The following is a 27,838-nucleotide window of genomic DNA, read 5'->3' as shown; positions in this document are numbered from 1 at the left end:
GAATTTTTATTTAGCTCGCAGCTCCTTCGTTATGTTCATAAGGATATCAAAAAATAAGGATATCATAAACACCTGTATTCTAGTCTATTGTGTTGATATCTCGAGTAGGTTAAACCTCTCGGATGTTTAGTTGGAAACCGCGGTTCATGCATGCAACGAACGCGATAAATGCATCTGGAAAAGCTAAGTTTCGCTTTTCGTGAGATCCACTATTGGTGGGAGTTTAGGTGAAGATGTGGGGATCAAGCAGTACGAAGTCTCTGACCCACTGACATTCTCTTTAGTTACTTGGTAGAAACAAACGCTGATAATCCGTGACTCAGACTTTCGATGTTCGTGATCAGGATTATTAGCAAAATAGTATCCGAAGAAGAAAGATAGCCGCTATCGAAGGATCAGAACCAGTCGAGTCTCGTTTTGAGATGCGGCGAAATCGTGGCTTGCTAACTAGTGTCGCTGTTTGCTTGACGGTTTTCTTCATTGTTTTAAATTCGAAATCAACAGTGGAAACTGTAAACGATACAGGAAGTAGCATAGAAAAGCCTTACGCTGGAGAACAGGAAGTCCATAAAGGTCAGGTAAATTGTATCCAATTAAACGATTCAGATGAAGGCTACTAGCTATTTCGATGTATGTATACGGTGAAATGTTTCATTTTCCATGAAATATTTTCGACTTTTGATACAATTTGATATGGTACTGTTTGAGAATTGTTTTCTTTTCCAATAGGATACTGGTTGCGTTTAGATTGTAGTGCAGTGAAAGTGCGTCTGTGAACGATGTAATTATTGGAAAGCGATCTTTCCCTTTTACGATTTACAAACGAGTTTATTGCGTATGATAGAGAATTGGAGAGTTTCCTGATTACGTATAATACTTCACACGTTTTGTTGATTTTATCAATAGACTAGAGATTTTTATACGTTCACGGGAAAAGATGGAAAAATGCATAAAAATTAAGTAAAACAAATCATTGTCTAGCTTCTACTTTTTTAACCGTTTTCATGTAAACTTGAATTTGCATTTATAAATCCATCGCAACCTGTCAGTTTATTTATTAATTTAAACTATTAGCTTGTTGCAGCCGTTATGATACAACGATTATTGATATGATTTACTGTGCAGACGTATCGATACGTTACACCTTCTCTTGCTGAATTGGGTGCCCGTGGAAGTTTGCCTAAAATGAACCAGCATGTTTTAATGCTGACGCGTGTACCTGATGCTGGAGCTGAATTGTTAGTCTTGATGCTACAACGTCTGCAGGGTTACAATGCGTTTAAACATATACGATTACCACCTGGTGATCATGGGCTTCTATCAACTCTGCAAGAGGTATAATCTCGTACACGACGTTCATAAGATAGTTTTTGAATTACTGTTCTCGATATTAACGCTCGTCCAATAACACGAAATAATGGTAGTACTATTTCAAATGGCAACTGCATGGATCGAATGCCGAACAATAACGTAAGAAATATGAATCAGCTGCTGATTCATTGGCCGCATAAATCTTGGGAAAATTTAATCATAGTACCATGTAGTGGTTGTTGCACTTTACGCTCGTGTCAGAGTCGGTTTTCAGTGTTGCAATCGAAGTTGTGCCACTTTCATCTTTCCAATTAAAGTAGCCGTGTCGGAAATACCTATTTGGAGCAAGTCTAGCTAAAGCCAGATAGAGGTGGCGCGACTGAGCGAAATACGATAGGAAAGTTGATAAATGTTAAAAAATTCGATGTATTTTCAGTATGGTAAATAATCATCGTGACATTTTTAGTTTGCAGTTTTAGACGATACAGGAGAATCCGGTTGTTCAGCGTTTCTCAGTTTATAAATAACTTTGGCTAACTATTTTGTAGGAACTGTTAGTAGAAGAAATTACTAATATCATTAGACAGGAAGCGATTCCTTTGAGTTTCGACGGAGATGTTAGATTTCTGAACTTCTCCAAGTTCGGAAGAGAGTCTCCGACGTTTATTTCCCTAGTGAGAAATCCTATGTGTGCGCACAATTTGCGGAGGTAAAAATCAAATTTCTTTTCGGTAGAATTTTTCGTTTTATTTGTATTTTGTTAATTGTTACTGGTATATTATGAATGTAATAACTATTAATTATACTTAAAGATGCATTTGTTACTTTTCAGATATCGTGAAAGGCGAAATGACATGCTTCATAGAGCCATACCTACGTTCTGTGGTCAAGATCCTCGATGCGCGTGAGTATTTAATATATTACATCTTTGTAGCATATGGTAACTTTTTTATTTCCCTGTATCGCGTATCAATTGTAGAAAGATAAATAACAAATGGGCGTTAGAACGAGCAAAGGCAAATATCGTTGAACGGTACCCTGTTGTCGGTATATTAAATTACATGGAACAATCGATAGATGTACTGGAATATAAATTTCCATATTTCTTTCGAGGTGCTAAACGTAGTTACAGAAAGATTCGTAAGTAATTATAATTAAGTATAATTAGGCGGTAAGATTTCAGATTCAATCTAGTTTCAATTCATTTCATTTAGAGCCGAGAAAAAGACACTTTTCTGATCCAACACTTACGCTAAGAGCACGAGAAAGAGATATTTTATTTAAGCTTCTTGAGGATGAGATAGAATTTTATCAATGGTTAAAATATCGACTTTTGAACGAAACATTGATCGACATTGATTAAAGCCATGAAATTTACACGATGATAAGTGTCTAGTTTCAAAATATACCAAAGACATTAAATATTCCAATAATAATGATTTTATACAGAAATAAATTTGATTAAAAATTTTTCTAGGAAGAAAGGTATGATCACGGATTCTTTCCCTTTTGTATTTTTACTATAGTATAAACGAGAGACAGATAGATGTATTGTACCGTTCTAAATTGTGCAGAGCGCAACAAAATATCTGATTTTTTTCAGGATTTTAGTTCCTGTAAAATTAGAGTACTGCACAGGAACAATATGCATCTCATTTGCTTAGAGTCGACTCCACTTGCTTACTGAGAATTTCTAGAAAATATAGGATATACAGAAGAAACTACTTTTCAATTTTCATAGTTTATAATTTATTCATTTTTACATTTTTATTATAAATTTATCGCAACGATAGCAATAATTTATACGTTTTCCATGTCAGCGTTACACTTATGTTTCTATAATAACTGTTTTCAACGTGTAAACTACGTTAAAGTACCCTCGTTGTCTTTCGATGCATTGGTAGAAATTTCCTCTCTGATAATACTCATAGGGTAGATAACAATCGAACTTTTTATTGAGCAGTGATCATCGATTGGGAATAATCACAGCACGTACAAAAATTGTGTCATGCAAAGTTTCAAATACGTAATTTCTGTCATTGTAATATACAATAATCTATAGTAATTTGTTTAAACTTGATATTAATTACACTTATTAGCATATAATTAAAAGTATAAGAATCTAAGCCTTTTATCCCCTTTAAGCATGATATAAAGAGGATATTTCGTTGATACTCAATTCACACGACGCAAAATCCGATAAAATACCTATATTATAGCTAGATTAGATAGTTATCTTTATAATCGTAATATTTTAAATGTACAAAGCAAGCTTCAAACACGATTTTACTATTCTCGAGGGAGAAGATATTAGATAATTATCTTTTAAAGAAATATATTTAGAATAAATATGGAAATATACAAAGAAACATTAGAAAACGTACAATGATCGTTATGTGGTTTACTGGTTATTCCGAGTGGTAGAAAGCAGCGTATTATATAATCAAGCTCTTGTCATTTATTTACATTTATTGTTGTTTAGAAATGCAAGTTACCGTCATTAAGATGTTGTATAAAATAAAAGAAAAGGTATATGTACTATCTATACGTAATTACCACCATTGATACAATAGAATTGACAAATTACCTTGATCGTATAAGCATAGGATATTTTATCTTTATAGCGTAATAGAACATATAAAAATATCTATTTGAGTCAAATTCGAAATCTTGCTATAAAAACGTTACTATTGATACCAACTATGATATTATACGATCTTAAATTGAACGAAAAGTGAAATTAAGGAGTATCAGAAAGCGATTTTGATCGTTTTATGCGCAAATCGCGCGTGCAACAAAACATGGCGATCATGTTGATGTAGAGATGAACGAGCAACAACATGAGTAAAACGTGCCATCACTTTTTCTTTGCATCCTTTAATCCAGCGCCAGCGTTAAACTTGAAGAAAACGATGTCTCCGTCTTCGACGACGTAGTTTCGTCCTTGTTGCCTATATTTTCCGGCTGCCTACAGTAAACAGAAAAAAAGAAATGATTAATATAGCCATATTTACATATACGTATAATAGAACAACTGGAAAATAAAAGTAATAAAAAGCATTCGATTGGTGTTAAATATCACATAGTACGATACTCACCTTTACCGCTGCTTCCGATCCTTCGTTTTTAAAATCGTCGAATTTCATGACTTCAGCCATGATGAATCCCTTCTCGAAATCTGTGTGAATCTTCCCAGCAGCTTGAGGTGCTTTTGTACCTTTCTGAAGTAACGAAAGATTCACGGATAAGATCATGAAAGAACATTGAAATAGATCACTTTGATTTACCTGGATCGTCCATGCTTTCACTTCATCGTGTCCCGCTGTAAAGAAGTACTGCAATTGCAACGCTTTGTATCCTTGAACGATAATCTTGTCAAGCGCGCTAAAAACGATTCGTAAGGTGAAACAGCAAATTTTCAACTCGTATTAGAAAAAAGAAGGCGAGGGGGGCAGAAAAAAATGAATTCTTGGTTCAAAGAAGGGGTGGCCAAAAAACAGGACTGTGGAATATGATTGTCTCGAACCGAATATCGTCTAATGACAGGGTACAAGAAGGGAAGCCATCCTGTTCCGTGAGCCCGACGAACTTCGAGACTTCAGAGAATACACATAAAGCTGAACGACTTAATACCGCAATTTTATCACTCTAACTCTGTCCGAGATCTACTTCGGCGCCTTGGTTATCTGCGGTCTCGAAATAAAATCGCGGTATCTAGAAATCTTTCGTTTGTCCCCTGTGATTACCAAGAGAACCTACCTTATGCGATCATTTCGAGGGATCGACAAAATTTGCCGAAGAATTTAGATTTCTAACCATCAATGCCAGATTATAGGTATCATTGGTAACGATTTTATATTTTCCACGCTAGCTATAATTATGCAATCGCCTTCGGTCCAAAATAATTGCATCATAAATTTATATAACGAACAAATTTTTCTTTATCCAACGCATTATAGTTCTGTACGTCGATTACTTTTATCGATATAACATATAGTATGTTACAGTATAACAATGTTGAAAATGTACGCGAACTTGATCGAGTTTACCGTGTATAACACGGGTTGAGTTTGTTCGCGAATGACCCACTAGCCAACTGAACCGGTTGATCCTCATTCCACTCGTCTCCCTGGTTATACCGGTGTGCCCGGGAGGATAGGAGGGGTTTTTATGCAATTTTGCAAGAATTTGAATAGCCGTTCGTAAAAATATAATGCGCCACAGTAAAGATGCCGCAGTTTTTATTGGTCACCCTACATGAAAGTAGGGCTAGTCTAGACGCTTAAACCGAGCCCTCCATTGTTATTACCATTAGTAGATAACCTGGTGCATAGCTAAATATGGGAACCTGACTTTCTTAGGTTTTAAAGCAGGGGAGGATTAGGCTTTACGAATTTTACGATTTTTACGTTCGTTCTTCTCCCTTCCCTTCACTCTCTCTCTCCCTCTCCTTTTTTCTTTTCTTTTAAATTCACGCAACACACTGCTTATTTTGGCGCTCGTTTCATTTGCAAGTATAAAGATACTTTTGCGTTAATTTAAAAGATACAGATAGAGCTATGTAACGAATTATAGACACTGTTACTCACCTAGTAACTTTGTTTTCTTCTTGATATTTCGCACGCTCTGCGTCATCCATATCGAAAAGTTTATTTTCGAAAGTTCCACTAAATGGGATTAAAATAGCTCCTGGATCGTTCTTATCAACCCATTCTTTGATTTTGATTAACCTGAAATTTACATGTGAGTGTTAAGGCATAAGAAAAATTGGTATGTTAATTAATATATTAACGATCGACTGTCGTTTCTTGAAAGCATCAGATAATGATAATATACATATAAATCCCAGACAATAAACGATATATACATACCATTTATTCTTCTTACGTATGTAATCCTTTTCAGACAGATTAACTAAATAAATGACTGGCTTCGACGTGAGGAATAAATATTTATTGAGAACCTCGATCTAAAAACACGAACAACCAGAATAACATTGAAACAGCATTAAAATTTTTCATTTGCAAAGCGATACGATTAACTTACGTCAGTAGCACTCCAGTCGGCAAACCTGATATGCCTCTTTTCATCCACCATTATACCTTTCACTTTCAATAAGGTATCCTGCACAGAAAAGCGCTCGATTGTATCTGTAAGCGTTAGCTTTCTCCAACAGATTGTATTTTTTACCACTACCGTGCGAAAATACTGGATTCGAAAAAGATCAGTGTTCCGCTAACGATAATAGTCAGCCAGACGAGTAAGTTCGTAAGTAAGTACGCTACCAAGTGGAATAATCCCGAGATCGAACTGTGATTAGAGGATTGTACACTAACGAAACGCCTCTCTATTACTTTGACCGAGAGAGAAGACGAGGAGGTAGCTTGGAACTCTCGAAAAGTTTTAGCAAATTGCAAAGTCTAGAACGAGGGGAGAGATCGGAAATTGCCGTGGGTCAATCCACGGAAAGAGGGTAATTCGATTGATTCGTTCTAGGAAGTAGTGTACCGACCGCGCTCTCTTAATTTCCTCGGTAATTTCGTTCAGGCTCTACGATATGCCTACATTTACAATGATTTCCTTCGTTTCTCAATCCGAACGTCAAAAGAGAACGAGTTTCTTTAAACGTCCTAATGTATTTCTTTCGATGTGCAGGGTTAACGACGTTAAAACGCATCAAATCTTCAAACATAAATTACTACTTACGTATTCAGGCTTTAGTTTCTTGTCGTTTCCTCGGACAACGAGCTTCTCCAACTTCTCCAGATGACCATTTAAAAACTCGATATCTTTCAACCGTAATTCCTCGCTAATTATCTCGAGATCTCTCACGGGATTCACGTCTCCTTCCACGTGAGTAACGTCGTCGTCGTCGAACGCTCCTACGTCACAGATCGTCGAAAATACGATATTAATCCGCTTAGTTTCGGAAATTTATTTTCTAGAATCGATGCAGTTCTATGAAAACTGTTAACGAAAGCTATAATGGTATAGTACTCTTACGTCTATAAGCTACTCGTGCGTGTTGCAAGATAAACTCGTGTCCATGATTGCATGTGCAATGCACGGAAGGAGCAAACACGATGATAAACTAATCTCTCGATCTCATCGGCAACGCTACCTTCCCTTTAACGTAATCGATTTTATCAGTTATTGTTCATCTGGGACAGCAACGTCGTCGCTTGCTCCTATGTAAAGAGCTTCGTATCGAATCGAATGTTTATGCTGGACTTACGGCAAAGATGAAAAATCCCATCGCAAGCGTTGATGTGCGATAAGAAATTGTTTCCCAGGCCTTGTCCCTCCGCGGCACCTTTGACCAAGCCAGCAATGTCCACGACATTTAAGAAAGCTGGAACTTTGCTGAAACCGCAAATAAGCACGCGTCTCATCGCGATTCTCGATTCGTTCAAGAAGCAAAAGTCGCGAACTTTGTTGCTCTTAAGAGATCGAACTTTGGAGGGTGGTTTCAGCCTTCGAACCTGAGTCACCGCGGCTAAAAGATATACATATATATAAATCTACTATTTTCGGCTGTTCCTCGTTCCTACAAAGTTTTATCCAAATCGGAGCCGGGAACATTCGCGACTCTTTCTTGTAAGTACGAATAGAATACGACTGATGATGTATTTACACTGTAACATGTACGCGCCTAGAATTTAAACGAGGGTGTCGCAGTGACAACGAGCTGTATTTAAATGCTAATGCAAGTAGCATCATTAAACAATTAGCCTTTGAAGAGAGGCGTTAGTAAAATGAGCAAGAAGGGGAGTGCCATGTTAGGTGGCTTTCATTAGGGATCGTTGAATCATCTGACACGTGACAGCCATTCGGACTTTGCAGTGTCGTTGGCCGTTGGCGACAATGTTTCGAAGTTGGGTGCCATGGGTGACCAGGATGCAAGACACGCTCTTTGATCTAACACGGTAGCCAGTTTTAATCTCTTCAAATTAGTTGAATTCCGAGGAAAGCACGTGTCGCAAAGCAAACTCGATTCGTCTTTCATTCGATAATTTTTCGTTACTTCGTTATAATACTTTGAAGTTCATCGATTCTATGCCGCTCCCTCCCTCTCTCTCTCTCTCTTTTGCGCTCTGCCATGGTTAAGTTTAACTGTTTACCAGCGACAACAGCGTCGAAGAATATTTTACCGTGAACCGAACATACGCTTTGCTTTCCAATCTTCCCGCTGCTCTGTACATTCAATCTCGTCGTGTGAACGAGCCAGCGTGATAACGCGAGGCACGGTAAACACGGCTTTCATCGACAAGTTGATGCATACCACAGCACGTATATCGGTTTCCATGTGTTTCGGTGGAACTTTCATCGCGTTTGATTAGTTTCGAGTGTCACGTGAAATTTTAATTAATCTTTTCTAGCCTCTCTTCGGAGGGCATACATTGATCTTTCTAACGCAAAATAATCCAGTCAATATCGCATATAAATCTAAGTTTTAGAAATATCTTACGAAATGTTATCTTAAATAATAGTATGCCACAAGCGAGTAAAAGGAAAACGTACGTGAAGTCGGCTGATATTCAACGTGAGTTATACGTCGCGTAGACGAATTTTGTCGAATCTGCATTGCAGATCACGTACCGCTTTCTCTCCTCCCTATCCCTGCCTTGTGAAAATAAAAGCAAAGGAGTATGGAAATGTCAATGGTTATTCCGACTCGTTTCCCATTGCGAGGGTGCATTTTCTGGTAGACTCGTCACGTTGTTCAATAATACAATAACGCGTATCAGATATTTGTCGTTACGATCGAACAATATTTTCACCGGTATGTAGTAGCAGGTTTGATACGTACCTAGCTGGCTTAAAATATTCGCACAGGTAATCGAATCTTGCGTCAGGAACGGGTACGCGACGTGCTGAAAGATAAAATCTAGTTAGACGACAAATACGGTCAATTTTTCTTAACAAATAACACGCGTCATCGTACATTCACATGGGAAATACAAAAATAATAGGATATTGGAAAAAGAAATTCCAGTCAGATGGTAGATTATCTATACGTTGTTTATTCTCTATTTACAAAGTGTTTATTAGACTGAGATATAAAGTTTTATAATAATATTTGGGCACGATTAAAGTACAAAATATTTAAATTTATTCGTCCGATGATTCATCGTCGAGATTCGATAAAGTTTGTGATAGAAAATAATAGGACATATTATCTATTCACAATGTGTTTATTACTATTGTCGATTTTCTATCATTGGAATCGGCTAAAATTTGTGTCGGTGATGTTCGACGAAACGTAATTGAAGTCGACTTAGGTACATATATACGAGATAACATAGACAATTGTCTAATGCATCTGTGAGTAGGATTAACCTTATCTTTATATACAGGTGCATGTATGAAAGGGTTTATCCTTTTCTTCATCGTTCGGGTCGCTGCTTTGATAATCATTTCACGACTGTACATTCTTCTGCTAATTGTTTTGTACAACTCAGTTTCTTTTAAGCCGCAACATGTGTTACGAGCCTTTAAATATACACCGATGTAAACGGCGGCGGTAGCCGAAGGCGATAAACCTGGTAATTTCGGCCGATCTACGCTGATTTCGTTTACAGCTTTGATTATTAACTTGGAAACCGTTTGTTCCAAGAAACCAACATTTGGCAGAGATTTTACGTCGATCGTTGGCATCGTATATAAAAATTTCATTTGAACGTTCGCGTATTTATCGGGTTGCGCTAAAAATTTATCGCGACAATCTTCCGTACAGAACAGGTATAAATTGTCTTTGTACAAAACCGCTATAACTATTTTTCCAGGTACAAGTTTGCGACTTGGTAATCCATCGAAGTACGTTACTAAGCAAAATCCTCTGACTTGCAAACGTCTAGCCCAACACGAATGTTCCAAGTCGATCGTTTCGGTTAAAATTCGCGGACGATCTGCCGGTGGATACGAATTGTTCGCTGGTGGAAGATATTTTTGCGGGTGTTGAATAAATTCATTGATATGTTGCGAGCAAATCCAGTAGAAGTGTTCCCTAAACTGAATCGTGCCTCGATGATCCGGAGGTCCCGAAGTCTTCATCGTGTCCTCGTAGTACAAGCAAAGAGGACAATAGGACTCGAACCGGCTTTGTCGTCTCCTAAATTCGTACGGCGAGACGCTCATATATTTCAAGCTGTGAATTGTATCGTAGTCACTTTCACGAAAGTACGATCTGATGATCGTGTATCTGGAACATACGCGTCGATCAGCTTGGCTCCACACATACCACATACATTTAGTCGCGTCTACTTCTATTACGTTCTGAGTGAAGCTTTTTAACCAAGTTCGAAAGTGTCCCTGATCGACTTCCCAAACGGCATAGCGATGAGATAAAAAGCTACTCGAGAAGGTAGGTGGTTTTATCGTTCGATCGTCGGATGCGCGAGACAAACGGTCGAGACAAAAAGTTAGATTCGCTTTCAGGTCGAGAGTGATCATTGGTTGAAGACCTAGAAACGTCAGTTGCTCGTATTCTTTGCGGTTTAAGGGAAATCCATCGAGCACGAAACCTTGAGAAATCACATTAGGATCGATGGAATACATTTCAACGGCACGGTTTACGCATTCCGTTGGAACCGTTCGACCTGCACGAAGAGAAGATTCCGTCAATTGCGCCCACTCTGTCCAAGGAAAATATTTGACGATGTAACGCAGAGCGGCTCCTCGCGTTATCACCTTTACGCCATATTTGTTGGCAAATCGTTGTGCAAGAGTCGTTTTCCCGCATTTCGGTGGGCCAATGATAGAGAGCCGAAATGGAATAATAGGTGCGCAAGAATCTCGTTCGAGATACTCGAACGGACTCTCTAAAAATGCGGTCTGCGCGTCTTTGCCGCCGAAGAAGTAGACGAATTGTCTGTGTATGACGGGATAAATCTCCTGCACAGATTCCAGTGGCAGAAACATTTGCAGAGGAACGTTATTTCGACGCAACTGCACAGGACACCAACGGCCAAAGGAACTTAAAAGATAATAGCCGCAATCAAGCAGAGTGTCGGCTGTTTCAAGATCGATGGTATAGATCTTCTCCAGGATAGAAATATCTCGACGAACGTAAGGCTCGAGGATTCTCATAATTCGCAGTAAAACGTCTTTTACATCTGCTTCGGCATCCATTACGATATACGGTATCGATTCATTTTCTAGACGGCTCCGAATAGCAGCTATCTTTTGAGAATCAGTTTCATACTTGCTGAAAAATTCCTGCTCGATTCTTTGTCTCGCTGTTTCAAAATCTTCCCAGTCGGTGAACAGCACAGGCTCAGGATTCTCTCGATACCACGCTTCTTCAAACTCAAACCTTTTCAATTCCATTTCTTCCAAATCCGTATCATCGCTCAGCATGTATTCCTCCATGAGTATGTCGTCTTCGTCCTTGTATTCGTGCTCCGCGTTATCTTCTTCTTCGCCGATATATCGTTGACTGATCATCTCATCCAGCATTCTTTTCACCCAAATATCTCGATCTCTTCGATAATCTTCAAGCTGTATAGCGTATCGTAATTGTTCGATACGTTTCTTCTCTTCCAAATTTTGTTCCCACGACGCGAGTAATTTCGGTATTACTCTGTCCGATACCGTCTCTCTACCGCAACGAAGTTCTATTATTATCTCGGGCACCGTGTACTCTCTTATAGCAGTTTCTACGTCTTGCGGACAGCTTGGAAACTGATCGAACACGGCACCGGCTTCGCTGTAAAGTCCTTTGAAAAATCGCGTTAAACATTCGTCGTGCATTCTTTCAGGAAGAAGCGCACTGCCGTCTCTCCAATAACTTCGAATAAATGTCAGAATTGTATTAGAGTCGCTGTTGTATCTCTCGTCGTTCAGATCTGCTGGCAATTCTACCTCATTGGGAAGTTCGTTTGATAAAACAAGAACGTCTCTGTGGGATAATGGTCGCATTCCACGGGATCCCATGTACGTAGTGAAACAATTAAAGTAGTCTATATGAAGCAGACCATATTCTCGAGATATCGCGTCTGATAACGTGCTTTTCCCACTTCCTGATGGACCGATGATACTCATACGAAGGGGTGGAATTAAAGATAAAGGCCTTTTCAATGGAAGACCTAATTTTTGCGGGCCACGTAAAAATTCCTCGAGAGCTGTGAGACTAGATAGATGATATATCTTATCCATAAAAATAGCGCTGAACTCTTCTTTGCCTTTCCAAAATATATTATATCTTAATAACGCCACTGGACAGTAATAATTAGTGTCTCCAAAGCGACGATTATCTTCCTTAGAAGGTAATTCCGTCGTTTCTCTTTCACCTTTCCTTTCTTCTTCTTCTTCTTCCTCGATATTTTCCGTGTCATCGGTCATGCCGATATATTCTGCAAGATCTCTTTCTCTTTCTTTCTCCTCGTCAGTCATAACTCTCGCTTTATCCATGTAACGATCCTTAATTCGATCCATAACGTATTTCGAGACATCGGTGATTTTACCAACATCGCAGGTAATAATATTTCTGCAAGTATCCATCGTTCTTTCTCGTATCGCTTCCCAATCCGACTTAAACCTCTGAATGTGTCTAATATATTCGACCAGACCTTGCGCCTCTTCCTCGCCCTCTTCATCTCCAAGGTCTTCGAAGCTTTCTTCGAATTGCTCATCCTTTTCGATGCCACGAATTTTGCGCCATTTTGATATCAAATAATCATAAGGATCCTCGTCGAACAAAAGAATCGCATCCTCGAAGATAATCTCCGAATCTTCCACGATTGTTTTCCAAGAATCGATATTCGGATACATACCATCTACGATGTAACCTCCGTCTCTCCATATTTTAATATCGATTTCTTCTCTCGGCACGCTCTGTATAGCTTCCACGATCGCATGATCCGGCGAATAAATATACGAGTTAACGTTCGCCGAAGATTTTCCAATTTCCTTCGCGTTTATTATCGTACCTTTTAACGCTCGTGCCAATTCGTCGCAGAGATCAGATTTGCCAGAATAGTCAGGTCCAAATACTACGATTTTACAGGTCGGTCTCGGAGACAAAGGAGAAATAAAAGTTCTTGGATTTTCGATAAATAAATCAGCAGCCTCGTTCGACGAAAGAAAGAAGACTTTGTTCATAAATCGAACGGCGTGTTTCGCTAATCCTTCCGCGGTCTTTCCCTTTGTCAATTCGACGGGACAAAGAAAATTCCAGGACGACAGTCTCCAAGGGAATAGAGGCGAAACGGTTTCTCTGTTTCTCAGATCTTGAAACGCTTCTTCGTTCGACTTATCTTCGAATTCGTCGCCAGTTACGGGTATCACTGGCGATTCACCCTCGAATTCTAACGCAGCGTGATTCGCGAATCTTCGCGGAAGAATTACACGCGGCACTGGCAATGTGCGCAGCCGTGAGATAAAAATTTGAAACATTAGCGATACAGGTGTACGACCATCCACGCGAATTATGTTCTGTGGATTGTATAGCAAGATCCATTTCTCGATCATAGGCAGTGCCAGACGTTTGTACATTGCGCATTGCGATTCTACGTTGGATCTTTCGTCAGAAGGTCGTCTCAGTAAGTATTTCCCCTGGTTCTCGTCTAAAACTCGTTCTTCCTTCGTCAACTCTTGATACAATTCAAAGGAAACGTTCATGTTATTCTGCATTTTGTTATGAGAAAATAACATCTCGATATGTTTGCTCATACCAGCGAAGCTCGTGTCTACAGTGCGACCAGTTGTCGGATCTATACGAAAATGTGCACGCTTTATCGTCGCGTCCGCGTCAGGACACATTACGTAGACGATTATCGATGGTTTTACGGGCCACGTTGCGAAAATATCTTCGATCTGACTTGAAATAAAATCTTCGTAACGTGAATTTTTCAATACGATACATACTCGATTTCTTATCTTTTGGTCGCGAGAAGTCGAAATATCTTTGCTATTATCCGACACATCGTGATGTTTGATCGCTTCTTCGTTCGCTATATTGCAGGTTCTAGGAACCGACGTGTTAAAAATCTTCATAAAATTCTCGTCATTTTCTGGATCCAGCTTCTCGGTGGAAATATCTGGGTAAGAAGAATAATCGAGCGTCTCGTTTGGAATTAACGGCAATCCTTCTACAACGTACCCTTTGTGAAACACGTCCCTTTCATTAAGACGACTGGCTATCAAATTCATGATAATTTCTGGACCTAAACATTCACCTGTTTTCAACACGTCTGCCATGAATTTACCTTTTTCGCTATTTTGCTGGATTTCCTGTTTCATAAGCGACAACGGAGAAATCAAAACGCAATTCCAAGAATCCGCGATCATGGTCGCAAGTTTCGTAGTGTTCAAGTCAGGTTTTCCCAGAACGACGAAACAAGTTGGTTCGCTCGCCAGATATTTGTTTCTCGCTTCGGTTTCGTCATAGGGATCGCGAATCTCGTGAGGTTCTTGAGAGGGTTCAAAGTGTGCTCGGACATTTCCATACTCTCTCGACTCGCATTTGGCGGGAAATCTAGTAAATGGATTCGTATCTTCGTGGAAGACGTAGTAAGAGTTAGCTTTTGGATACACACATCGATGAGCTTCGGGCCAGGAAGGAGAATACTTCTGGCGAGGATATCCTTTGATGAATCGGAAGAAACTCTTTTTTATAATAAACGATGAATCTGCGTAAAACTTCTCGCGCTCATCTTCGTGCTCTTCTTTTATCTTGGGACGCGACGTTTTATCACACATCGTTGGATATATCTCATTTTTAGGTTACTATATGAATCTTTTACACAGAGTTGCAAACAAACGACATGCGATTTAATAATAGGTTAAATATTTGCAGTGGCAGACGCGAAGTACGATTAACGTTATTAGGTCGGAGCATCTAAAAAATGTTGCTTTGTATAATAAAAATCGAATTAAGATTCAAAAGATTTTCTATGGCGTACAACACGATATCGCTATTATGATTATTAGACTGCGAATGTATATGCAATCATAGATGAAATTTAAAGGTAAAGTTAATATAATATAGAAAAATACAAAAAATTTCCAAAGCGAAGTGCTCGTCATAACTTTTAGTAAGCAAAACGAGTCCCCAGCCAAATTCCATTTCTTTACTTTCTTCTTGTCCTTTACTTGCAGAAATACAAATTTGCATAGAAATTCGCAGTCTATAATAAACATGCATAAGAAAAAAATATGAATACTTATTTTCATTGGGATCGATGGTGCAGAAGGGGAAGTTCTCAGCAGCAGCCTGGCTTTTCGTGAGAACGTTGAAGAAGGTTGATTTTCCTACGTTAGGTATACCTACTATACCAACTTTCAAATTGGTACCTACGCGGCCAATAAGCGGCTTCCTTTCAGGTTCTTCGATTTTCTTTGGCGCCATTCTGTGACAGAAATATAAATCTATCGTCATTGCACACATTCATATGAAACTGTATCGCGATTTCAAGAATCTAGCACTGATTAGAAGCGAATCTTGTAACACGTTTGTCGGAGGTTCGGTTCGATTCGAAAAGTTCCATTCATTTCCACAGCGACACTATTCGCTTCACAATGGCCAGGTTTACCGATTCATCTTTGTCTACGTACTAACGTAGCATGCAAAAATGACCGCGTCTGCATATTTATAGGGAGAGAGGGGGTTGATATATCAGTTTGCATGGACAGAAATGAAAATGATCCAACATCGGCCACGCCCTTGTTCCTCCAACCCTTGGAATCTTTAACAGTCCACCATGTTTCACCTACCTATGCACGCAGTGCCCCCCAGCCTCTTGATACTTCGAACAGAATCAAGGCACGGCGGACAGAGCCGAGTAGAATGAAGCAAGAGGGCAGAGTCGAGAGAGTCGGCTTCTCAAACATCGGGTCGCTTTCGAGCGCTCGGGGTGACTAATTATATTAATGCGGACGGCACATCAAGCGATTGCTGTATTTACCGCAAGATTGCCCCCCTTCTTTCTTTTCATCCTTCGCTCGCTGTACAACGGGGCCCGCGCCATATCAAAAGGATGAAACAGGTACGAGACGCCTACGGGAGGCGAAGGGAGAGACCCGGGGAAGGCCAAGGGAAGCAAAGGGAGGCGAACGAAAGTGCGGAGAAGCGAATTCGACGAGAAAGAAGAAGGGACGAGGTGGATTCTCCTGAGCAAAGATGCGAGGGAGGAGGAATACGTCGGGTAAGGGGACCGACGATTACTGGGCACCAAAGCCGCGAATCACCGGCATCACGCCGGGAATCTGCAACCGCGCCTTAGGCCGCCAATCCGCCACCGACTTTGCGATTCCTCTTCCTCTGTCTCCTCTTTCGGATCCCTCTCTCTACCCTTCCTTTCTCGTTCCTTTTCACACGATCAGCCATCCCGACTGGCTTTCCTCTTCCTCTCCGTCTATCCCCGAAACTATCTACTCTGTCGAACAGTTTAACTCGAAACCGCGCCACCTCCAACCGTTCTTCATCACGGTACCCACGAAATTTGCAGATTACGATAATGGAAGAGAAGAAAGGACCCGCCCGCGATGCTACTCAACAGCCGCTCTGGCGCCGTGGTATCACCGTCGCCTCTGCTTTTACGACATTGTCTCGCCATCGCTGCCTCCGCTTTATCGATCGTTTCTTCTACCTCTTCTACCTTTACCTCGATAGAAATATAACAATACTTTATTAAAGACGATAGTTTCTCGAGTTAAAACGAATCGAGTAAAACGTACGTGATATAAATTTTGAAATTTGAAATTCGAAAGAGGCGCCAGTATTTAGTACCGTATCGGCTGGATTGGGGGTGCTTCGAGCTTTAGGTGTATTGTACAGTGCTGCCACGTAGCCCTAGATTCTCGAACCAAACGCAAGATGCACACCAGATCTTAACCTTACTTTAGAAGGAGAGCGAGTTATTTATAGATTGCTAACTTTAACAATTTCCAGTTATTTGTTTTTTAACATTCTTACAGTATGCTCGAGTCGTTCGTTCGTACGTAAGAGCCACGTGTATGTTTCTATCAGCACAACAAACGTTGCATCATTTTTGCATGCACGTACCTTACCTGCTTGTATGGAAATTATATGAAAATCTACGAGAATAACGCTGTTTTCGCCCGCTACAGAGATGATTAGATAATCAAGTATCGATTAAATACCTCGAGTATTTTTCGTATTGTTCCTAGGTAAATATCACTGCACAACGCGTGGCAAAGAGGAACACAGCACTGCACTGACGTCGACGTCACACGTTCGACCGGCCTTTTGTAGTGATACAGATATCTATATTACCAGCCGAGAGTTTTGTCGATTGGATAAAAGAAGATTAAATAAAGGGAAAAAAGGACAACGAAGCTACAAGTTAAAATAAAAAGTGAGTAATCAAATATGTTTTGAATTATATCTCGAACAATAATATCGTATTCTTTTCGTTTGTTTTTTTCCATTATTATATACTATTATCCGCTGTTTTGATATTTAATTACTTCTTGCTTTTTCTGAAACGATTTCTTCGTTTGTTCCAATGATCCGATCCTGAAGTATCTATTCGCAAACAAGTTCATTATGATTCTAGGAATAGCTGTGTGGAATGAAACGCTACCTTTAATCCGTGGGAGAAAAAGGGGCCATCATCGAGGGTTGATTGCAATGCTTTCGTGGAAACCATAAACACGCACGCTCCTCCCCAAACAAATCTGCAAAACCACTTCAACGTTAAAAAATACCCCGTGATTGAAATCATAGCGTAAAACTATGATTTCGTTCAAGCGGAATAAAAGCGCCCTTTAGACCTTATCGTTGACGCAACTAACACCGCAAATGTCATGGTTTATTATTCATCGCTTTCACGAGTTCAACATTTTCTAGAGTTAACTTAGTTGTGATTCGTTACGTAACGCAACATCCACGCAACGAGCAATGTTATGCTCCGAAATACGAGCGCGATTATTGGAGTCTAATTCGACGGTGTGCGTATGTGATGGGAACGTACGCCGTTGATCACCGGAGGGCCGTAATTCGAAGGATAATATTAAGATTGCCTCGGAATGGAGAAAAAAGGATAACCGACTATGCAGATGTGTGCGTGTATGCGTGCCTTTATGTCTGGCGCCGTGAGACTGGATCAGGGAAGGATGCGACGATCGTTGACACCGACATCGTGTTTCAACGAGAAATTCGTTTCCTACCTTAGAAAGGAAAATGGTTGTTACGTGAAACGAGTTTTCCTCGTGCTCTCTTAATTTCCAAAATTGCTTAATTCGCTTTAATCGCAAGAACGCATAACGTTCACCGTGGAAGCCGAACGTATTATATAATTTGCATAACTTCGTGAGATTTCAATTACGCCACAGACATATTTCTTGCGAGCACGATATTGCGTTAACTGATGTTTCATTTGGCGAACAGATTTCTAACATTGTGTCGACCTTGTGCCGTATGATTATTTCAATTATTTTATTACGAACCGTATCAATCTCGGCCCATATAATGCATATAATCAGAAGGCTATTATTCGACGAGCGCACGGCTGGCGGAAAGGACCTTTCTCCTACCTCTGTTCGGCCCCGTAGTCCGTACCATCTCAACTCGCTCGTTTTCGTGATATTGTAATTTGAAGACCGCAAACTCGCTGACGTCACTGGTGCACTGGAGCATCTTGCCAGCGTAGCGCACGATCGACGCTCTTCTTCCTTCTGCCCTTTCTTATTGCTTCGACAATTTCGATGAAAAGCATATTAAAGCCTGGCGAATTATAGGAATTTCGGCAGATTAGATATGCGCCGAATTGAAGGATTGCGTTACTAATTCCGGCGAAAACGCCGACGCGCTGCTCGTTGCTCGAAGATTTATTTGACCACGATGCACCACCGGGTTGCAACGAACGAATAATCTTATTAGTTGCGATGTAGTTGCGTAAGAAATTTCTATTCGAATCGTGTTCGCGTTAAACCGTGTTCTGGAAGACGCAAATACGAAGAAAGCGAATCCTAACTTGTTCGAACCGCGATACTTGGTCATCGAATCAGAACCATTCGGAACATTCGATATTTATTAGCTTTTTAGTTAGTCGAGAGGTACGAGCAAATGTAAATGGCAAAGTTACGAAGCAAACAGCAAAGAAATGCGATAAAATCGATACTACGGTAAATAAGCAGCGTTCAAAGTAACAGTCTCTCGAAGAAAGCGGAAAGATTGAAGAAAGAAAGGGCATTTAATATCTGTTCAAATAGTACACACCTTACGGGCTGTCAATTACTCAAAAGCGATTGCACACCGTAACGTTCGAGCAGTCAGTCGTTTGGTCGCGGTGTTCTCGAATATACCGAGTGTTTTTATTACTAGAAAAAATAGAAGACGGACCGTAAATGGAGCGCCGAATAACAGGGTGCGAGAAATAAGAACGGAGTTTGCATTGGTAGATAATAAATGTAGAAAACGATCGTTTAATGAGAAACATGCAGGACTCGTCTTTACGAGGAAATAACATCGAAACTATCGAGCGTGGGCCAATTAGACGGCGCATAAAATTTTCGTTTCGTATCCCGCTATAATACGCGCGCTGCAATCACCGTTAAAGATGACTTAATCGATGTCTACGTTAATTGATATCCTTACTTAACATTCCAAGCTAGAAAACTAGGTGCACGAAACTACCAATTAGCTTTAAATTCGACGTTCATATTCTCGAGTTTGTCGTCTCTTTCGTATCGGTATTGGAAACGAGGTAGAGAGAAAAGACATTTATAAGATGATTTATGGCAAGAAGCGAGTTACCGTCGACAGGTATGATCATCTCTATGATATAGGAAGGTCGTAAAATCGGTCAAATGTCAAACTTTACACGTGCATGGTATTTGAACAAGTAAATTGATACGTAATTGGTACGAAACTTTAATTGTTAGATCTACCGAGTGCATTGACGCTTTCTGAACCATGATAATTACAGACATAAAATTATTAAAGCGTAACGATAAGCAACTGGAAAATTATCCCATTTTGTTTTACGCGGCACGTATTATATGTATAAAATGGTAATTTTACTTTTAACTTGATTTAGGTTCGATGCAGAGCCTTTGGTGTACCTATCATTGTACACACGATCGCACACGATGCTTCAAGAATCACGCGTATAAGTGGATTCAATAACTCGATATTAACCAGCGACTTGGTCCACTTAACGCGAATAAAATTGAAAAAAATGTTGCAGCAAGATAACGATGTTGTAATAACTTGGCAGCAAGTCGGATAAACGCTAGAAACGGTTCATTGGCTGCATTACGAGCTCGTAAAATACGATGCTGCTTCCACGTTGCATCCGCTGTTTCGTGTTTTTACGAGGCAAATTGAAGATTATAGAATGACCGCTCTCGCTTTTCTCAGCTGTTGCTGCATCGTTTAGGAGCGTTATAACTCGCCGTTTCCTTTCTTCCTTTGCATAACCATATTCGGCGCATGACTGGCCGTAGGAAAAGGAAAATTACGCAGGAAGATACGGAGCGATTAGAAAGAATTTGTTAGGTAACGAGTCGTCGGCGATCGTCTAAAAAATTTTAGAATCGTGGAAATACTTTGCCTTCGACGACTTCTTCGCTAAGAATTAACGTTATCTTCTAATTTAGGATACGTTGCTGTGCTTTTATGCTTTCGGAGAGGAAGGAAACGCGAAATAAAATCGAGAAACAGCGCGTTAATGTGGAAATCATTGGATTTTTATCCTACAGAACTTTCAAATTATACACGTTCAGGATGAAACAGATTATAAACACTGTATCGAGATAGACTAGAAGAACATCCCTAATAACTAATTGCATAGGGGCGTAAAGAAGCCTTGATAATTCTTCGAGCATGTAGCCACGCAATTAAGGTGTAACGTTTCGAAGTTCTGGTCGTAAACAACACGGGCAAAGTAGCGGAACCTCCGAGGCTCGGTTCCGCCCGTCAATTGTTACCAATTGTTACCAATCAGAGTAATACGTGTCATTATAGCGAGAAGGTTAGCAGCAATACGCACAACCATCGTTCTGTCATGTACCTACAGAACAGATTGCCCCGACAACGATATTAATTTGGATAATTATCAACGGGTAATCGCATTGGGTTGTTCGCATTCTACACGCGTGAACTCGAACACAACGAATACATTCTACAATTTCATTAATTATTTTTTTCTCGATGCTTTGCTCATCGAAGTATCACGAACGATAGCCAAAACGCGTTTAATAGTTACGCGGTAAACGAGTGTGATACGTTGCTTCGTCCCGCCAGCAACGTAGATATTATAATAATATCCTACACCTCTGGGATCAATCGATAAGGTGTTAATAATATCTCAAGGCTGTTGATGCTATTAATTAGAACAAACTATAAAAATATTATCTCGCATTATTATAACGCGCGTAAGTCGTATACACCTGTTATTATATCTGGACGCGCGCAATGATTAAAATTAATTAGTGAGACACAGAGAAAATCCGTTTCTTAACACGCTTTTAACTGTCGCTGTTCAACGGACAATTTGTTGAAAATTAATTAACACAAGGCACACGATGGTGCAACAGTGAGTTTTACAGCGCAGAAATCCGGTGTTTCAGTCTGCGAACGTGTTCTCCGCCTATCGTAGTTGCGAGATTTTTTAGATACTTGAACCACTCTCTTGCCGTTGCATATTTTCGCAAACTGATTGCTGCAGATTTGTTGCAAATTCGCGCAAACGATGTCTGCGATTCTTTTAGGATAACCGACATTTTCCAACATTTGGATTAATTAGAGCGACGATATTTTACCCTGTAACTTGTTTCACGCTCTGTCAGCTAACTTATTAAAGAGTATACAATACACGTACACACAGTAAGAAAGAAGTAAAAAGAAGAAACAGAAATTTCTATAGTTGCGAAATGCAAAATTAATGGAGACAAATCGATTTCAAACAGTAACATTTACAAGTAACGTTATTCGTGTAATTTAATTCGAATAAAAAAATGAAAGAACGCAGCAGATGGTAGAGGATTGATAAAAGAAAAGAAATGATTTTACCCAAGAGATGACTCGTCCCGATGAGTTAAACAGGTTAAAGGAAAGCGACATATTTGGCGCTACGTAACATCTTCGACATTGGTAGGCATCGTGCGCGTTCGCGATGTTACAGTTTTGTTGCTTGTGCATCGTTCCGCGAGTATTACGCGAGAATGAAGATGAGGCATCGGTCTTTGATTTTGCATAGCTGGAACGATCCGGTCTGATTGGAGCACGGGCTGAGCAGTTTTAACCAGTGAACAGCAGCGGATCAAAAACGATTCGAAAGTCGCGATGTATCGCGCTCCTTGTACAGCTATAAGAAGAAGAAGTAGTAGTAGAAGAAGAAGAAGAAGAAGAAGAAGAAGAAGAAAACCAACGCGTTCGTGCATCGCGTGGCAGAAACTGAACCAACCAGTGGCCACGCCTCCTTAGACAGCCGCCAGCCAACAATTAAGATTTGATCGGCAAAAATGGTCGAGGCAAAATGGCGCTGGCCACTGAATACGTAATGCTCATGGACGAGACTGGCCGACCTGCTGGCGGAACCGGCACAACACGTGCTTCCTTGCATCCGGACTGCAGTCAGACTCGCGTTTATGATTAGAGGGTAACTCTGTAACTTACAACGACTATCGTGCCTCGGTACAACCTCTTCTGCGAAGGTAACGTTGTTACAAAATTTACGCTGCTTATCGTGTTCGACTACGATCCCATGGTTAGCGCCGATAGCCTCGAAGGTTCCGAATTTTTTGCCATCGCTTATCGTTTGCATACGACTATCGCAAACAGGAAAGGATAATTGGGTAAAAATAGTTTTACGGGACAAAGCGTAAAGTTCGCGAGAACCGTGTGCCCCTATATGCAGGCAACCGCTAAGGCATGCGTGCGTGTAAGTACGTATAGGAATCGGCTGGAGAAATAGTCGTACGGCAAAAGTGGATTGTACGAGGTTGGTAAATTGCAATACACGGGAACTAGGAAACGACGTAGAACCTTAGTAAAATATTCACGAGAAGATAGACTCGGAAAGATACAATGATACAGAAATTGCGGCGTTCTCCGTTAACGTGACACGGCAGCAAACGCGTAGCGCGTGTTGCGACGCCAGGAGTACATCGTTACGTCGAGTCATAAATCATATTGATAGCAATGTACAACGTTTTCATCGTTCACACACATTGCGCGCGGTGGATGTGTTGGTGATTAATGTACTTTGATAGATGCGCGTACGAATATCCATCGGTATATAACTCTACCTGTCGATTGGCAAGATTGGATCTGCCTTCCGTTCAGTCGGCCTTTCTTTTTATTTTTTGCCGGCTTGTACGAGTCCATCGTACACCACCGACATTCCTTTTTCCCCTTTGGACGAAAGAAGAGTCTCGAGACCGGATTAAAATTGCAGGAGCGATTTCGCGAACTCACGATATCGGCGAAAATGCAGCAGAGGCTCTAATCATGGCGGATACACGCCGCGGTAGCTGCTACCACGTTTTACCCCTTAACTCAAGACTCTCATTACACTAATGTCCCACCAATCACGGACCCTCCGCCGTCTGCACCCCCCCTCCAAACCCTACACTTTTTCTCAATCGCTCGAATCAGAATCATGCAAACTGTTGCAAAAATCGAATAACGTCAGCTCTGGTTGGAACACGCGGCGAACGGCCGGCATCCGCGACTTATCATCGACTTTCGCGCCCGTGCAAACGTCGCGTAGCGAAGATACCTCGGACGAAAGGTGTCTTTGTTTGACCGCGTTTGCCTGTTTCGTGCGCGAAACACCGGGACAAAACGATAGGTCGTTGCGTTAATGAGTCCGTTACGTATTAATTTCACGATTTTACGATTCCGCATTGGCCAAATGAACGGGCGTCTCGCATAGAACGCGGTCTTTTGCACCGTTCAAACGTTACAACGGCCCATCGGAGTCTTTAACAGGGTACTTCGCGAAATAGCCGAAGAAACGCTCTTTAGCATACCGGCAGGGCCAACCGTTAAGCCGGTCGTTAAGTTTATGGGGGAGCGCGAGATGCGAGAGGTTGGCAATTAGATGCCTTCTGTGAACACTGTGATCTTCGCCACGCGAAAGAAAACGACCGTGTGCAAAGCTCCCGAGTCTTTTTAGAAGATGCATACTTTGCCCGGTCAGACAAGGAAATTGAAATACGAAAATCGCTTTGCTCGTGCTCTCGCGAGCACCGTGTTCTACCGATCGCGAGTTTCTTTTTCTTCCGATTTCACGTTGGTATACGAGCGGCCGAAAGGAAACCATAAACGCGCGGATAGACGAGAGGAGTCCATCGTCGGAAGATCTTTGCACGTGTTCGTATCAACCACTCGCGGTGGATTTCCTTCGGTAAAGTGAAATAAACGGAAAACATCGAGCGTAATCGATGTAATTGCGGATAGGCTCGTTTACGACTTAGTCGCGGTTGAAACGTTGCTTTCCATGTCGGACGTGGACATGAATTTTTCATGCGGCCGCCCTTTACTTATTTTTTACATACCTACGTGTCACCTGTCCGTGTAATCTTGAAAATGACCGGGATTTGCCGGTCGATCTCGGAGCGTATAAAAACGGAAAAATGTTGCGCTGGCTTTCGGCGAGATGGTCGACCGGTAGGTCGGCCGCCTTGATAAAATAATTGCTCGCGTCGTTGCAACGATCTTGCGCAACGATTACGCGAATCGGGAAAAATAAAGAAGAGAAAACGGAGAAAGAAAGAGGCGAGGACGGTTTCTATCGGCGCGGTGAAAATGGCGCTGCGAGAGAAGACCAAAGGCAATACGGCGACTATGGAAGGGCCCGAGAGCAGCCAACCACTTATCATTAGCCGCATCTTCTACCGAGCAGTCAGGGTAATTGTTTCCTCCGGTTTATAGTTTTATTCCGACTCACCGGCGCGATGATATCTCTCCTCGTTTTATATTCCTCCAGGCTATATCAAACCATCATGGCCGTCTACTTTTCTGCGTCCCTTTCTGCCTTTCTTTCCCTCCACCTCGCTCGCAATTTCGCTCTTCTTCTCCGTGTAAACGGATGCTTCTTTCCCTCCACGCGATCGCGTTTAACCTCATCCTTCGCTCTACGCTCTACAGTGTATATACTTTTGACAATCTTTCCTCCGCTAATTACAGAACAAAAGGAATCCTGGCGCGTTGCGTGCGATGGAACGAATCGTCTCGTTCGTGTCGATATCGAGGGATCGGGCAGGCGAGGATGCACCGTGTGCGTAACGTGCGCGATTAAGCGATACATGCATCGAGTCGCCCGAGTTTGCAACATAACCAGCATGTAGCCGTACTATGTAGCTTGGCAACTCGGTGCTAGGGACATGGGACCATTTTCTCCAGAAGAAGAAAGAAAAAGGGAATCTCTTTAATAGCGCGCCATCTTCGAAAAAGGGGTTGGCTCGGTTCTGATGGTAGCATTAACCTCGCCTAGTCGCGCGATATGGAAATATCCAAGCCACGTATAATAACATGGCATCGAGCGGTTCTTTCGGTAAACGGCGACGAAGAACTGGACGCAAAGTATTTTCGTGGAAACCGAGCGATCGGGTGGTGGCTGCGGCGTACTCGTTTTGCTTGGAAATTAAGAGTCTCGCGTACGAGGGCGGCGCTGGAAACAGGGCCTATCGTTTAAGCCGGATCTCCATGCGAGATTACTGCCCCCGGGGGTGGCAGCCACGGCGTCGGTGGAGGTGGTAGTGCTGGTACCGATATTGGTAGTTGTAGTAGTTTACTCGAAAGGCGGACCCTTAGGGTTCCCCACCCATTCATGATCTACCACACTGCTGCATAGAGAAGACTCACTGGAAAATTCTAACATCGTCGATGATCCTACCATTTCTTCTTCGATGTTTCGTCGATGTGCCTATACAGTTCGTGTACGTGAAAATATTCCAACATTTGTAGGCATTTTTTATACATAATACGAAGCATTCTGAAATTTCATTAGAACAGCACCGTAACGAAATCGAATGTCCTAGTTGCATCGTAGTTATATCGGTAAAGTTCGAAACAAATTCGAAATCGCGCGTAGACGCTACGAGACATTCGGAAGAGATCGCGAAAGCATTTAAACGGTCGATTATTCGTTACCTTAACAAGTTTCAATATTTTCTTTCAATGTTATAGTTTAAAGTGGCTATTCGTGCCCCGTACTATCTACCAAATATATATTTGCAGTAAATCGTTTGTGTCTTCCACGTTCTATTTTCAGATCAATTCCAAGTTTGACCAATATAATCTGTATGAAACGGAACGAATGAAATTCTATAAAAAGAAGCATCGGGTCAAACTTGCCAGACTTTCAATGACGCATAATCCGATGTCGATAATTTTTAATGTTTCGTAAGTTGTCACCGTAGCGAGAAAAAATAAAAGGAGCCACTTGAATTGAAATAACAGAGTAGAAAAGTATCGGGTTATGAAAATGCCACTTTTTAAGTATACACGAAGTTCGACGTGTAACTTTGTATACGTTAGCGAGAGAATAATCCTATATATCTTCAAGGTTGTCCTCGATGACAGGTATCGGTGGCTTCGGAGCTAAGGTGATCCTATTTGTGAAATTTTAGCCAGTCTGTGTTTGGAATTCGAAGGTGTCGCGTCGACCGTGTATTTCGTTTGCATAGAAGACGAGGGAGTGCTAAGGGAGCACGCGTTCGCGTGAATACACTGTTATTCGAAAACGAATAACGCGTGCTACCCCCTGCATCCCTAGGGGTGTGTCGGGGGCGTGATAGTTGCAGCTGCACACTCATGCTTTGCACGCGTCTTCTATACCGGACCCGTATAACGCTCAGAGAAGTGTGAACGAGAAATATTTATTAATTTGCGTAATGAGTAGAATTTTATATGGATACGACGTAGTTTGTGCGGGAATTCGAGATTTCTCTTTGGTTCGTGGCAGAGGAGACTGTTTGCCTGATTTTACCAACTGTATTCGAGGTACGATCGATTTTCGCGTGTTGTTACTTTGATCGATCTATTGGGTTGGCAACTAAGTGATTGCGGATTTTGTCATTAGATGGTAATGACAAACCCAATACATTAACCGTACGCGAATGTTACTGAAACGAACGAATTAATACCAGCGATCAAAGCTAACGATCGAAAGCGTTAATTGCCGCTTTCTCGTAAATTTCTTTCAGACGACGATCATTTTCCTATACAGTAGCATTTAATAATAAATTTCGCCGAGGCATAGGTCTGTGTTCGCGTGTATTTTATATTATTAGTGTATTTACCGATGTATTTTATATTAAAGAGTGTAACTCGTTGATCAAACAAGTAAATAAATAAATAATCTACGATAAAATTTTGCAACTAAATTACATCCTATGGAAAAGTAAGCAAGTGTCCGCGTACTTTTGAGCGATAGTGTACGATCATCGGTGATGGGGCAGTGACACGTACGTACAAACTGACAAACAGAGGTTAAGGTTCGAAGCGTGCACGCCCTAAAAATACAATATATCGAGACTCGTGCGATGGGCATGACCGTCGACTCCCACTAGAACCGATGGTCCTGTTGCCAAATAATAAGCGCTTCCA

At 41.1% G+C, this 27,838-nt stretch overlaps 2 protein-coding genes and 1 long non-coding RNA gene across 4 annotated transcripts; 2 read left to right on the top strand and 1 right to left on the bottom strand.

Moving 5' to 3' along the window:
* Nucleotides 1-86: 86 nt before the first annotated feature.
* LOC100646841 (uronyl 2-sulfotransferase) lies at nt 87-3,852 on the top strand. The gene is made up of 7 exons (XM_003400160.4): nt 87-578; nt 1,126-1,335; nt 1,860-2,020; nt 2,144-2,215; nt 2,291-2,451; nt 2,526-2,796; nt 2,915-3,852. The coding sequence occupies exons 1-6, from the start codon at nt 423-425 to the stop codon at nt 2,672-2,674; spliced, it is 909 nt and encodes a 302-aa protein (XP_003400208.2). The 5' UTR covers nt 87-422; the 3' UTR covers nt 2,675-2,796; nt 2,915-3,852.
* On the bottom strand, nt 3,630-17,531 carry LOC100646722 (obg-like ATPase 1). 2 transcript variants are annotated; one of them, XM_012315565.2, is made up of 11 exons: nt 17,416-17,531; nt 15,481-15,662; nt 9,122-9,182; nt 7,547-7,674; nt 7,018-7,193; nt 6,358-6,435; nt 6,183-6,280; nt 5,901-6,041; nt 4,599-4,695; nt 4,410-4,532; nt 3,630-4,279 (listed from the first exon to the last, which is right to left on the bottom strand). In XM_012315565.2, the coding sequence occupies exons 2-11, from the start codon at nt 15,659-15,661 to the stop codon at nt 4,169-4,171; spliced, it is 1,194 nt and encodes a 397-aa protein (XP_012170955.1). In that variant the 5' UTR covers nt 15,662; nt 17,416-17,531; the 3' UTR covers nt 3,630-4,168. The 2 variants fall into 2 exon arrangements, with proteins under 2 accessions (XP_012170955.1, XP_020721875.2); XM_020866216.2 differs by lacking the exons at nt 15,481-15,662; nt 17,416-17,531 and adding an exon at nt 9,908-10,637 and having other exon boundaries at nt 9,122-9,199.
* LOC125386210 lies at nt 17,508-27,602 on the top strand. Its single transcript, XR_007226177.1, has 2 exons — nt 17,508-17,630; nt 17,832-27,602. It is a non-coding gene; the product is annotated as an uncharacterized LOC125386210 (long non-coding RNA).
* Nucleotides 27,603-27,838: the final 236 nt, after the last annotated feature.

The sequence above is a fragment of the Bombus terrestris genome, chromosome 13, assembly GCF_910591885.1.
Source record: "Bombus terrestris chromosome 13, iyBomTerr1.2, whole genome shotgun sequence".
In the NCBI taxonomy this organism is placed as follows: Eukaryota; Metazoa; Arthropoda; class Insecta; order Hymenoptera; family Apidae; genus Bombus; species Bombus terrestris.
The sequence above is the reverse complement of the archived record's forward strand: the minus strand, read 5'-3'. Positions and strand labels throughout refer to the sequence as shown.

Coding starts and splice junctions, on each gene's coding strand:
- LOC100646722 (XM_020866216.2), bottom strand. CDS start 10,557: ATGTGGTATGTGTGGAGCCAAGCTGATCGACGCGTATGTTCCAGATAC. Junction 9,200..9,907: donor TTGGAACAAACGGTTTCCAA/GTTAATAATCAA, acceptor TCGTCTAACTAG/ATTTTATCTTTCAGCACGTC. Junction 4,696..5,900: donor GAAGAAAACAAAGTTACTAG/GTGAGTAACAGT, acceptor AATCGTTTTTAG/CGCGCTTGACAAGATTATCG.
- LOC100646841 (XM_003400160.4), top strand. CDS start 423: ATGCGGCGAAATCGTGGCTTGCTAACTAGTGTCGCTGTTTGCTTGACG. Junction 2,021..2,143: donor TGTGCGCACAATTTGCGGAG/GTAAAAATCAAA, acceptor GTTACTTTTCAG/ATATCGTGAAAGGCGAAATG. Junction 2,452..2,525: donor ACGTAGTTACAGAAAGATTC/GTAAGTAATTAT, acceptor CATTTCATTTAG/AGCCGAGAAAAAGACACTTT.